The following is a 12,586-nucleotide window of genomic DNA, read 5'->3' on the forward strand; positions in this document are numbered from 1 at the left end:
CTCTCAGGACCCATGGAGAGATGTTATCTGGCCCCATTGCCTTTGAGGTATCTAGCTCACTCAGAAGCCTCTTCACTTCTTCCTCGGTTGTGTGCACTGTGTCCAGCACTTGGTGGTGTGCCCCACCTCTCCGTCTTTCTGGAGCCCCTTATGTCTCCTCTGTGAACACTTCTTTGAATCTCTTGTTGAGTTCCTCACGTACTTCACTGTCATTTCTTGTTGTCTCTCCTCCTTCCTTCCTTAGCCTGTTTACCTGGTCCTTGACGGTTGTTTTCTTCCTGATGTGGCTGTATAACAGCTTCGGGTCAGATTTGGCTTTTGCTGCTATGTCGTTTTCATATTGACGTTGGGCTTCCCTTCTTATCTGTGCATATTCGTTTCTGGCTCTACGACTGTTCTCCTTATTCTCCTGGGTCCTTTGCCTTCTATATTTCTTCCATTCCCTAGCACACTTGGTTTTTGCCTCCTTGCATCTATGGGTGAACCATGGGCTCATCCTGGCTTTTTAATTATTCCTGTTACCCTTGGGTACAAACCGCTCCTCAGCCTCCTTGCACATTGTGACTACATATTCCATCATCTCATTAACTGGTTTCCCTGCCAGTTCTCTGTGTGTATGTGTGTGTGTGTGTGTGTGTGTGTGTGTGTGTGTGTGTGTGTGTGTGTGTGTGTGTGTGTATGTGTGTGTATATGTGTGTGTGTGTACTCACCTAGTTGTACTCACCTAGTTGATGTTGCAGGGGTCGATTCCAAGCTCCTGGCCCCGCCTCTTCACTGGTCGCTACTAGGTCACTCTCCCTGAACCATGAGCTTGATCGTACCTCTGCTTAAAGCTATGTATGGATCCTGCCTCCACTACATCGCTTCCCAAACTATTCCACTTCCTGACTACTCTGTGGCTGAAGAAATACTTCCTAACATCCCTTTGATTCATCTGTGTCTTCAGCTTCCAACTGTGTCCCCGTGTTGCTGTGTCCAGTCTCTGGAACATCCTGTCTTTGTCCACCTTGTCAATTCCTCTCAGTATTTTGTAAGTCGTTATCATGTCCCCCCTATCTCTCCTGTCCTCCAGTGTCGTCAGGTTGATTTCCCTTAACCTCTCATCATAGGACATACCTCTTAACTCTGGGACTAGTCTTGTTGCAAACCTTTGTACTTTCTCTAGTTTCTTTACATGCTTGGCTAGGTGTGGGTTCCAAACTGGTGCCGCATACTCCAATATGGGCCTCACGTACACAGTGTACAGGGTCCTGAACGATTCCTTATTAAGATGTCGGAATGCTGTTCTGAGGTTTGCTAGGCGCCCATATGCTGCAGCAGTTATTTGGTTGATGTGCGCTTCAGGAACTGTGCCTGGTGTTATACTCACCCCAAGATCTTTTTCCTTGAGTGATGTTTGTAGTCTCTGGCCCCCTAGACTGTACTCCGTCTGCGGTCTTCTTTGCCCTTCCCCAATCCTCATGACTTTGCACTTGGTGAGATTGAACTCCAGGAGCCAGTTGCTGGACCAGGTCTGCAGCCTATCCAGATCCCTTTGTATTTCTGCCTGGTCTTCGATCGACTGAACTCGTCTCATCAACTTCACGTCATCTGCAAACAGGGACACCTCGGAGTTTATTCCTTCCGTCATGTCGTTCACAAATACCAGAAACAGCACTGGTCCTAGGACTAACCCCTGTGGGACCCCGCTGGTCACATATGCTCACTCTGACACCTCACCACGTACCATTACTCGCTGCTGTCTTCCTGTGTATTTGTGTATGTGTATGCTGTGTATGTGTGTGTGTGTGTGTGTGTGTGTGTATGTGTGTGTGTGTGTGTGTGTGTGTGTGTGTGTGTGTGTGTGTGTGTGTGTGTGTATGTGTGTGTGTGTGTGTGTGTGTGTGTGTGTGTGTGTGTGTATGTGTGTGTGTGTGTGTGTGTGTGTGTGTGTGTGTGTGTGTGTGTGTGTGTGTGTGTGTGTTTACCTGGAGTTTACCTGGAGAGAGTTCCGGGAGTCAACGCCCCCGCAGCCCGGTCTGTAACCAGGCCTCCTGGTGAATCAGAGCCTGATCAACCAGGCTGTTGCTGCTGGCTGCACGCAAACCAACGTACGAGCCACAGCCCGGCTGGTCAGGTACCGACTTTAGGTGCTTGTCCAGTGCCAGCTTGAAGACTGCCAGGGGTCTGTTGGTAATCCCCCTTATGTATGCTGGGAGGCAGTTGAACAGTCTCGGGCCCCTGACACTTATTGTATTGTCTCTTAACGTGCTAGAGACACCCCTGCTTTTCATTGGGGGGATGTTGCATCGTCTGCCAAGTCTTTTGCTTTCGTAGTGAGTGATTTTCGTGTGCAAGTTCTGTACTAGTCCCTCTAGGATTTTCCAGGTGTATATAATCATGTATCTCCCCCGCCTGCGTTACAGGGAATACAGGTTCAGGAACCTCAAGCGCTCCCAGTAATTGAGGTGTTTTATCTCCGTTATGCGCGCCGTGAAGGTTCTCTGTACATTTTCAAGGTCAGCAATTTCGCCTGCCTTGAAAGGTGCTGTTAGTGTGCAGCAATATTCCAGCCTAGATAGAACAAGTGACCTGAAGAGTGTCATCATGGGCTTGGCATCCCTAGTTTTGAAGGTTCTCATTATCCATCCTGTCATTTTTCTAGCAGATGCGATTGATACAATGTTATGGTCCTTGAAGGTGAGATCCTCCGACATGATCACTCCCAGGTCTTTGACGTTGGTGTTTCGCTCTATTTTGTGGCCAGAATTTGTTTTGTACTCTGATGAAGATTTAATTTCCTCGTGTTTACCATATCTGAGTAATTGAAATTTCTCATCGTTTAACTTCATATTGTTTTCTGCAGCCCACTGAAAGATTTGGTTGATGTCCGCCTGGAGCCTTGCAGTGTCTGCAATGGAAGACACTGTCATGCAGATTCGGGTGTCATCTGCAAAATAAGACACGGTGCTGTGGCTGACATCCTTGTCTATGTCAGATATGAGGATGAGGAACAAGATGGGAGCGAGTACTGTGCCTTGTGGAACAGAGCTTTTCGCCGTAGCTGCCTCGGACTTTACTCTGTTGACTACTACTCTCTGTGTTCTGTTAGTGAGGAAATTATAGATCCATCGACCGACTTTTTCTGTTATTCCTTTAGCACGCATTTTGTGCGCTATTACGCCATGGTCACACTTGTCGAAGGCTTTTGCAAAGTCTGTATATATTACATCTGCATTCTTTTTGTCTTCTAGTGCATCTAGGACCTTGTCGTAGTGATCCAATAGTTGAGACAGACAGGAGCGACCTGTTCTAAACCCATGTTGCCCTGGGTTGTGTAATTGATGGGTTTCTAGATGGGTGGTGATCTTGCTTCTTAGGACCCTTTCAAAGATTTTTATGATATGGGATGTTAGTGCTATCGGTCTGTAGTTCTTTGCTATTGCTTTACTGCCCCCTTTGTGGAGTGGGGCTATGTCTGTTATTTTTAGTAACTGTGGGACGACCCCCGTATCCATGCTCCATCTCCATAGGATGGTAGAAGCTCGTGATAGGGGCTTCCTGCAGTTCTTTATGAACACGGAGTTCCATGAGTCTGGCCCTGGGGCAGAGTGCATGGGCATGTCATTTATCGCCTGTTCGAAGTCATTTGGCGTCAGGATAACATCAGATAGGCTTGTGTTAACCAAATTCTGTGGCTCTCTCATAAAAAAATCATTTTGATCTTCGACTCTCAGTCTGGTTAGCGGCTTGCTAAAAACTGAGTCATATTGGGACTTGAGTAGCTCACTCATTTCCTTGCTGTCATCTGTGTAGGACCCATCTTGTTTAAGTAGGGGCCCAATACTGGACGTTGTTCTCGACTTTGATTTGGCATAGGAGAAGAAATACTTTGGGTTTCTTTTGATTTCATTTATGGCTTTTAGTTCTTCCCGCGATTCCTGACTCCTATAAGATTCCTTTAGCCTAAGTTCGATGCTTGCTATTTCTCTGACCAGTGTCTCCCTACGCATTTCAGATATATTGACCTCTTTTAGCCGCTCTGTTATTCTTTTCCGTCGCCTGTAAAGGGAGCGCCTGTCTCTTTCTATTTTACATCTACTCCTCCTTTTTCTTAGAGGAATAAGTCTTGTGCATACATCGAGTGCCACCGAGTTAATCTGTTCTAGGCATAAGTTGGGGTCTGTGTTGCTTAGTATATCTTCCCAGCTTATATCGGTTAGGACTTGGTTTACTTGGTCCCACTTTATGTTTTTGTTATTGAAGTTGAGTTTGGTGAATGCTCCCTCGTGACTAATCTCATTATGTCGGTCTGGGGCTCCGCGCATACATGTCTGAACCTCAATTATGTTGTGATCTGAGTATATTGTTTTTGATATGGTGACATTTCGTATCAGATCATCATTGTTAGTGAAGATGAGGTCTAGTGTATTCTCCAGTCTAGTAGGCTCTATTATTTGCTGGTTTAAATTGAATTTTGTGCAGAGATTTAAAAGCTCGTGTGAGCGTGAGTTTTCATCAGAGCTGCCTCCTGGTGTTATTACTGCAACAATATTATTTGCTATATTCCTCCATTTTAGGTGCCTTAAGTTGAAATCCCCCAGGAGCAAGATGTTGGGTGCAGGAGCTGGCAGATTTTCCAGACAGTGGTCAATTTTTAACAGCTGTTCCTGGAATTGCTGGGACGTTGCATCCGGAGGCTTGTAGACTACCACAATAATTAAGTTTTGGTTCTCGATCTTTACTGCTAAAACTTCCACTACATCATTTGAGGCATTAAGCAGTTCTGTGCATACAAGTGACTCTGCAAAGTACAGGCCAACCCCCCCTTCCTTTTGCCTGTTCACTCTGTCGCATCTGTATAGGTTGTAACCTGGGATCCATATTTCGTTGTCCAAGTGATCCTTTATGTGGGTCTCAGTGAAAGCCGCGAACATTGCCTTTGCCTCTGCAAGCAGTCCACGGATGAAAGGTATTTTGTTGTTTGTTGCTGGCTTTAGACCCTGTATATTTGCAAATAAGAATGTCATCGGGCTGTTGGTATTGTTGGTACTGGGGGGGGATTTTTTTTCCGGCATTAGTATCTGTATCTGTTGGTTTGGAGTGGAGGCCATCGACTGTGGTTCCACTCCAGGAATGACTGGATTTGGTGTACGATTTCTGCCATTTCCTGCCAGTTTTTTTTCCTTCCTGGCACTAAGAAACCTCTCCCTCTTGAGTGGCTGTGGCTACCCAGGTTTTCCCATGGCCTGGATGTTTTGTATCTTTTTGTCCCCTTTAGATGGTGTGCCTGGCAATTTAAGTTATAGCACAGTCTTTCCTGTACTGAAGAGGTACACATTTCAGGGTGTAAAAGCTTACAGGAAGGGAGTTTGCATTTTCCTGTTGTCATATGGGCACGGCATTTTCTAGGGCGGTCATAGTTGCACGTTCCATCTGTTTTTCCAGATTTCCCATGTCTGCAAATACCAAGTGCATAGTATGTGCACAGGCTTGGTTTCCGTTTGCTAGTGGAGTCCTTTTGTTTGTGTTGTGTATGTGTTGTGCGTGTGTGTGTGTGTGTGTGTGTGTGTGTGTGTGTGTGTGTGTTTTGTGTGTGTGTGTGTGTGTGTGTGTGTGTGTGTGTGTGTGTGTGTGTGTGTGTGGGTGTGTTGTGTGTGTGTGTGTTGTGTGTGTGTGTGTGTGTGTGTGTTGTGTGTGTGTGTGTGTGTGTTGTGTGTGTGTGTGTGTGTGTGTGTGTGTGTGTGTGTGTGTGTGTGTGTGTGTGTGTGTGTGTATGTATGTGTGTGTACTCACCTAGTTGTACTCACCTAGTTGAGGTTGCAGGGGTCGAGTCCAAGCTCCTGGCCCCGCCTCTTCACTGGTCGCTACTAGGTCACTCTCCCTGAACCATGAGCTTTATCGTGCCTCTGCTTAAAGCTATGTATGGATCCTGCCTCCACTGCATCGCTTCCCAAACTATTCCACTTCCTGACTATTCTGTGGCTGAAGAAATACTTCCTAACATCCCTTTGATTCATCTGTGTCTTCAGCTTCCAACTGTGTCCCCGTGTTGCTGTGTCCGGTCTCTGGAACATCCTGTTTTTGTCCACCTTGTCAATTCCTCTCAGTATTTTGTATGTCGTTATCATGTCCTCCCTATCTCTCCTGTCTTCCAGTGTCGTCAGGTTGATTTCCCTTAACCTCTCTTTGTAGGACATACCTCTTAGCTCTGGGACTAGTCTTGTTGCAAACCTTTGCACTTTCTCTAGTTTCTTTACGTGCTTGGCTAGGTGTGGGTTCCAAACTGGTGCCGCATACTCCAATATGGGCCTAACGTACACGGTGTACAGGGTCCTGAACGATTCCTTATTAAGATGTCGGAATGTTGTTCTGAGGTTTGCTAGGTGTCCATATGCTGCAGCAGTTATTTGGTTGATGTGCGCTTCAGGAGATGTGCCTGGTGTTATACTCACCTCAAGATATTTTTCCTTGAGTGAGGTTTGTAGTCTCTGGCCTCTAGACTGTACTCCTTCCGTGGTCTTCTTTGCCCTTCCCCAATCTTCATGACTTTGCACTTGGTGGGGTTGAACTCCAGGAGCCAGTTGCTGGACCAGGTCTGCAGTCTGTCCAGATCCCTTTGTAGTTCTGCCTGGTCTTCGATCGAATGAATTCTTCTCATCAACTTCACGTCATCTGCAAACAGGGACACTTCGGAGTCTATTCCTTCCGTCATGTCGTTCACAAATACCAGAAACAGCACTTGTCCTAGGACTGACCCCTGTGGGACCCCGCTGGTCAGAAGTGTGTGTGTGTGTGTGTGTGTGTGTGTAATACTCACAGTTCAGATGACATCACCACCCCTCCTTCATAGTGCAGGCACTGTATTTCCCACCACCAGGACTCAAGTCTGGCTAACCGGTTTCCCTGATTCCCTTCATAAATGTTTGCTTATTCTCCAACAGCCTGTTGGAGTATGAACAAATTATAAATTAACACTTGCTTACATTAACACTCTCACTCAAGACTGTTGGATGTCTAAGCCCCTAGCATTCAAAACCTTTACACCCCCTCCCTCCCTTCACCTCTTCCCTCTGCCCCACTCTTACAAGACTTGATACCTCCCTGTCCAATGCATGGGTTCACTGCCTCCCTGCCTTCTTCATCATTTATCAACACAGAATGTTTCCTCCATCTTCCCACCACCTCCTCCTTCCAATCTAATAACTCCCCTCTTTTGTTATTAACTTCTAAATTCGTTTGTTTCCCTGGCCTTCTTAACTTACAAATCTCACTTCAAATTATTTTCTTATTCTCAGTAAATTTTATTGACGAATCCTCACCCACTCTCTCATTGGGTCTCTTTTTACTCTCCTTGACAACTCTTCTACCCTTTCTTTTACTCTTCAGATACTCCGTCCTCCGTATATGATTTCAACATTGCAAAAGCCTTTCACATGCTAACTTTTCATCCCTTATCACCTTCTGTACCTCGTCATTCCACCAGTCGCTCCTCTTCCCACTAGCACCCACCCTCCTCTACCCACAAACTTCTGCTACACACTCTAACACTCCATTCTTAAATCTACCCCTTTTCTTTTAAGAACATAAGAACATAAGAAAGGAGGAACACTGCAGCAGGCCTGTTGGCCCATACTAGGCAGGTCCTTTACAATTCATCCCACTAACAAACATTTGACCAACCCAATTTTCAATGCCACCCAAGAAACAAGCTCCGATGTGCAATTCCCTCTCAAATCCAACCCCTCCCACTCATGTACTTATCCATCCTAAATTTGAAACTACCCAAAGTCCTAGCCTCAATAACCCAACTAGGTAGACTGTTCCACTCATCAACTACCCTATTTCCAAACCAATACTTTCCTATGTCCTTTCTAAATCTAAACTTATCTAATTTAAATCCATTACTGCGGGTTCTCTCTTGGAGAGATATCCTCAAGACCTTGTTAATATCCCCTTTATTAATACCTATCTTCCACTTATACACTTCGATCAGGTCTCCCCTCATTCTTCGTCTAACAAGTGAATGTAACTTAAGAGTCTTCAATCTTTCTTCATAAGGAAGATTTCTAGTGCTGAATGTTTTCTAACGAATTTATGTCCATTCTGTAATATGGAGACCAGAATTGAGCTGCATAATCTAGGTGAGGCCAATAATCTAGGTGAGGCCTATAATCTAGGTGAGGCCAAATCTCTTTACCTACACCCTTTCTCTAGGCCATCTTTATCCCAACAACTGCTTATATCTAACCCTAACTACCTCCTCCTTTAATTTACATATTCATGTCCACTGATGACTGTCTCCTTGTACCCATTCCACCTCTTAGCAACCACTAAATAATGATCTGATATATCTGTCGACCCTTGAAAAACATGTACCGTCCGGAAGTGTACCGTCATCAACCTTCTGTCTACTGATACATAATCAAACTGATATCAGTATGTTATGTATCTTACAGTGCTACGTATAGTACCACGTGCAGTGACATGTATAGTGCCACGTACAGTGACACGTATAGTGCCACTTACAGTGACATGTATAGTGCCACGTACAGTGACATGTATAGTTCCCCGTACAGTGGCATGTATAATGCCATGCACTGTGACACGTATAGTACCACGTACAGTACCACGTACAGTGACACGCATAGTGCCATGCACAGTGACGTGTATACTGACCCGTACAGTGGCACGTATAATGCCACGTACGGTGATGCGTGCAGTGTTATAAATGTGCAAACTCGTGTCACTTACAGGTTGACAGTACCACGTACAGTGACAGGCACAGTGCCACGGACACATGCCACAAACACATACACTTTAATGCCAGTTCATTGAATGTTCAGTTCAGTGTCACGCACAGTGCCACCTACACACCGGTGACCTCACCTGACCTTTGTTCCCTCTCCCCCTTCTCCAGGTGAGCGCAGTGCCAGCAGCGGGGAGAGCGAGAGTGGGGCGCCTGACCCCCTCCCCAAGGACGCGCCCCCCAATGGGAGGGCTTCTGGCACCCCCCGCGAAGAGGATTCCTCAGACACAGACATGGAGGTCAAGAGTCTCGACCTCACAGGTAGGGTTCTCCCGAGGTTTCATTGTCGCCCCCCGCGAGGGTTCCACCCCTTTTTATGAGAGGGTTCTGATACGCTCAATAGGCTTCCAGTATATTCGGAAAAAGGGTTCCAATCTACTCAGAGTTTTAATCTACAAAAATTAGGTTTCTAATCTACAAAAAAAGAAGATCCAATCTACAAAAAAAGAGGGTTTTAATCTACAAAAAAAGAGGATTTTAATCTACAAAAAAAGAGGGTTTTAATCTACAAAAAAGAGGGTTTTAATCTACAAAAAAAGAGGATTTTAATCTACAAAAAAAGAGGGTTTTAATCTACAAAAAAAGAGGATTTTAATCTACAAAAAAAGAGGGTTTTAATCTACAAAAAAGAGGGTTTTAATCTACAAAAAAAGAGGATTTTAATCTACAAAAAAAGAGGGTTTTAATCTACAAAAAAGAGGGTTTTAATCTACAAAAAAAGAGGATTTTAATCTACAAAAAAAGAGGATTTTAATCTACAAAAAAAGAGGGTTTTAATCTACAAAAAAAGAGGATTTTAATCTACAAAAAAGAGGGTTTTAATCTACAAAAAAGGAGGGTTTTAATCTACAAAAAAGGAGGGTTTTAATCTACAAAAAAGAGGGTTTTAATCTTCAAAAAAAAAGGATTTTAATCTACAAAAAAGAGGGTTTTAATCTACAAAAAAGAGGGATTTAATCTACAAAAAAGGAGGGTTTTAATCTACAAAAAAGGAGGGTTTTAATCTACAAAAAAGAGGGTTTTAATCTACAAAAAAGGAGGGTTTTAATCTACAAAAAAGGAGGGTTTTAATCTACAAAAAAGAGGGTTTTAATCTACAAAAAGGAGGGTTTTAATCTACAAAAAAGAGGGTTTTAATCTACAAAAAAGAGGGTTTTAATCTACAAAAAAGGAGGGTTTTAATCTACAAAAAAAGAGGATTTTAATCTACAAAAAAAGAGGGTTTTAATCTACAAAAAAAGAGGGTTTTACAAAAAATATTGGATCTTCTTATCTACAATAAAACAGGGTTCTAATCTACAAAAAAGAGGGTTCTTATCTATAAAAAGAGCGTTCTAATCTACAAAAAATAGGGTCTAATCTACAAAAAGAGGGTTCTAATCTACAAAAAAGGGTTCTAATCTACAAAAAAGAGGGTTCTAGTCTACAAAAAAGAGGGTTCTAATCTACAAAAAAGTGGGTTCTAATCTACAAAAAAGAGGATTCTAATCTACAAAAAAGAGGGTTCTAATCTACAAAAAAGAGGGTTCTAATCTACAAAAAAGAGGGTTCTAATCTACAAAAAAGAGGGTTCTAATCTACAAAAAAGTGGGTTGTAATCTACAAAAAAGAGGGTTCTAATCTACAAAAAAGAGGGTTCTAATCTACAAAAAAGTGGGTTCTAATCTACAAAAAAGAGGATTCTAATCTACAAAAAAGAGGGTTCTAATCTACAAAAAAGAGGGTTCTAATCTACAAAAAAGAGGGTTCTAATCTACAAAAAAGAGGGTTCTAATCTACAAAAAAGAGGGTTCTAATCTACAAAAAAGAGGGTTCTAATCTACAAAAAAGAGGGTTCTAATCTACAAAAAGAGGGTTCTAATCTACAAAAAGAGGGTTCTAATCTACAAAAAGAGAGTTCTAATCTACAAAAAGAGGGTTCTAATCTACAAAAAAGAGGGTTCTAATCTACAAAAAAGAGGGTTCTAATCTACAAAAAAGAGGGTTCTAGTCTACAAAAAGAGGGTTCTAATCTACAAAAAAAGAGGGTTCTAATATACAAAAAAAGAGGGTTCTATTCTACAAAAAAGAGGGTTCTAATCTACAAAAAACTGGGTTCTAATCTACAAAAAGGAGGGTTCTAATCTACAAAAAAGAGGGTTCTAATCTACAAAAAAGAGGGTTCTAATCTACAAAAAGGGGGTTCTAATCTACAAAAAAGAAGGTTCTAATCAACAAAAAAAGAGGGTTCTAATCTACAAAAAAGAGGGTTCTAATCTACAAAAAAGTGGGTTCTAATCTACAAAAAAGAGGGTTCTAATCTACAAAAAAGAGGGTTCTAATCTACAAAAAAGAGGGTTCTAATCTACAAAAAAGAGGGTTCTAATATACAAAAAAGAGGGTTCTAATCTACAAAAAAGAGGGTTCTAATCTACAAAAAAGTGGGTTCTAATCTACAAAAAAGAGGGTTCTAATCTACAAAAAAGAGGGTTCTAATATACAAAAAATGAGGGTTCTAATCTACAAAAGAGTGGGTTCTAATCTACAAAAAAGAGGGTTCTAATCTACAAAAAAGAGGGTTCTAATCTACAAAAAAGAGGGTTCTAATCTACAAAAAAGAGGGTTCTAGTCTACAAAAAAGAAGGTTCTAATCTACAAAAAAAGAGGGTTCTAATCTACAAAAAAGAGGGTTCTAATCTACAAAAAAGTGGGTTCTAATCTACAAAAAAGAGGGTTCTAATCTACAAAAAAGAGGGTTCTAATCTACAAAAAAGAGAGTTCTAATCTACAAAAAAGAGGGTTCTAGTCTACAAAAAAGAGGGTTCTAATCTACAAAAAAGAGGGTTCTAATCTACAAAAAGAGACTTCTAATCTACAAAAAAGAGGGTTCTAGTCTACAAAAAAGAGGGTTCTAATCTACAAAAAAAGAGGGTTCTAATCTACAAAAAAGAGGGTTCTAATCTATAAAAAAGAGGGTTCTAATCTACAAAAAAGAGGGTTCTAATCTACAAAAAAAGAGGGTTCTAATCTACAAAAAAGAGGGTTCTAATCTACAAAAAAGAGGATTCTAATCTACAAAAAAGAGGGTTCTAATCTACAAAAAAGAGGGTTCTAATCTACAAAAAAGAGGGTTCTAGTCTACAAAAAAGAGGGTTCTAATCTACAAAAAAGAGGGTTCTAATCTACAAAAAAGAGGGTTCTAATCTACAAAAAAGAGGGTTCTAGTCTACAAAAAAGAGGGTTCTAATCTACAAAAAAGAGGGTTCTAGTCTACAAAAAAGAGGGTTCTAATCTATAAAAAAGAGGGTTCTAATCTACAAAAAAAGAGGGTCTATCTACAAAAAGAGGGCTCTAATAGACTAAAAGGTTTAAAAATATTAATAAAGGATTCTAACAGACCGAAAAGGGATCTTAATTAACCCTGACAAAGGATTCTACTCTATTCAAAAGGGTTTCCAATTTACGTAAAAACTGGTTCTAACTGGCCCAAAAAAGAGGTTCCAGTCTACACAGGAAGGGTTCAGATTAGTTCATCAGAACCTTGTGACTGAATCTTTCATGTTAATTTTCGGCTGAGTCTTGTGGTAGGTAGCCAGAGTTGAGACAAACCTGTACGTTCCGTGCAGGTCCCGTGCAGGTCCCGCGCAGGTCCCGTGCAGGTCCCGTGCAGGTCCCGTGCAGGTCCCGTGCAGGTCCCGTGCAGGTCCCGTGCAGGTCCCGTGCAGCTCCCGTGCAGGTCCCGTGCAGCTCCCGTGCAGGTCCCGTGCAGGTCCCGTGCAGGTCCCGCGCAGGTCCCGTGCAGGTCCCGTGCAGGTCCCG

At 42.5% G+C, this 12,586-nt stretch overlaps 1 protein-coding gene across 2 annotated transcripts in view; it reads left to right on the forward strand.

Annotated features, from left to right (window-relative positions):
- The window catches only part of LOC128684540 (tyrosine-protein phosphatase non-receptor type 23-like), a 431,331-nt gene that overhangs the window by 79,946 nt on the left and 338,799 nt on the right, over window positions 1–12,586 (forward strand). The window contains exon 2 of one of the 2 annotated variants that reach the window (XM_070096671.1): window positions 8,900–9,049. The exons of the other annotated variant lie outside the window; for it this stretch is intronic. Within the exon in view, the coding sequence (XP_069952772.1) occupies window positions 8,900–9,049 (150 nt within the window). The remainder of the gene's footprint in view (window positions 1–8,899; window positions 9,050–12,586) is intronic. 2 annotated transcript variants of the gene reach the window in all.

The sequence above is a fragment of the Cherax quadricarinatus genome, chromosome 4, assembly GCF_038502225.1.
Source record: "Cherax quadricarinatus isolate ZL_2023a chromosome 4, ASM3850222v1, whole genome shotgun sequence".
Lineage (NCBI taxonomy): Eukaryota > Metazoa > Arthropoda > Malacostraca > Decapoda > Parastacidae > Cherax > Cherax quadricarinatus.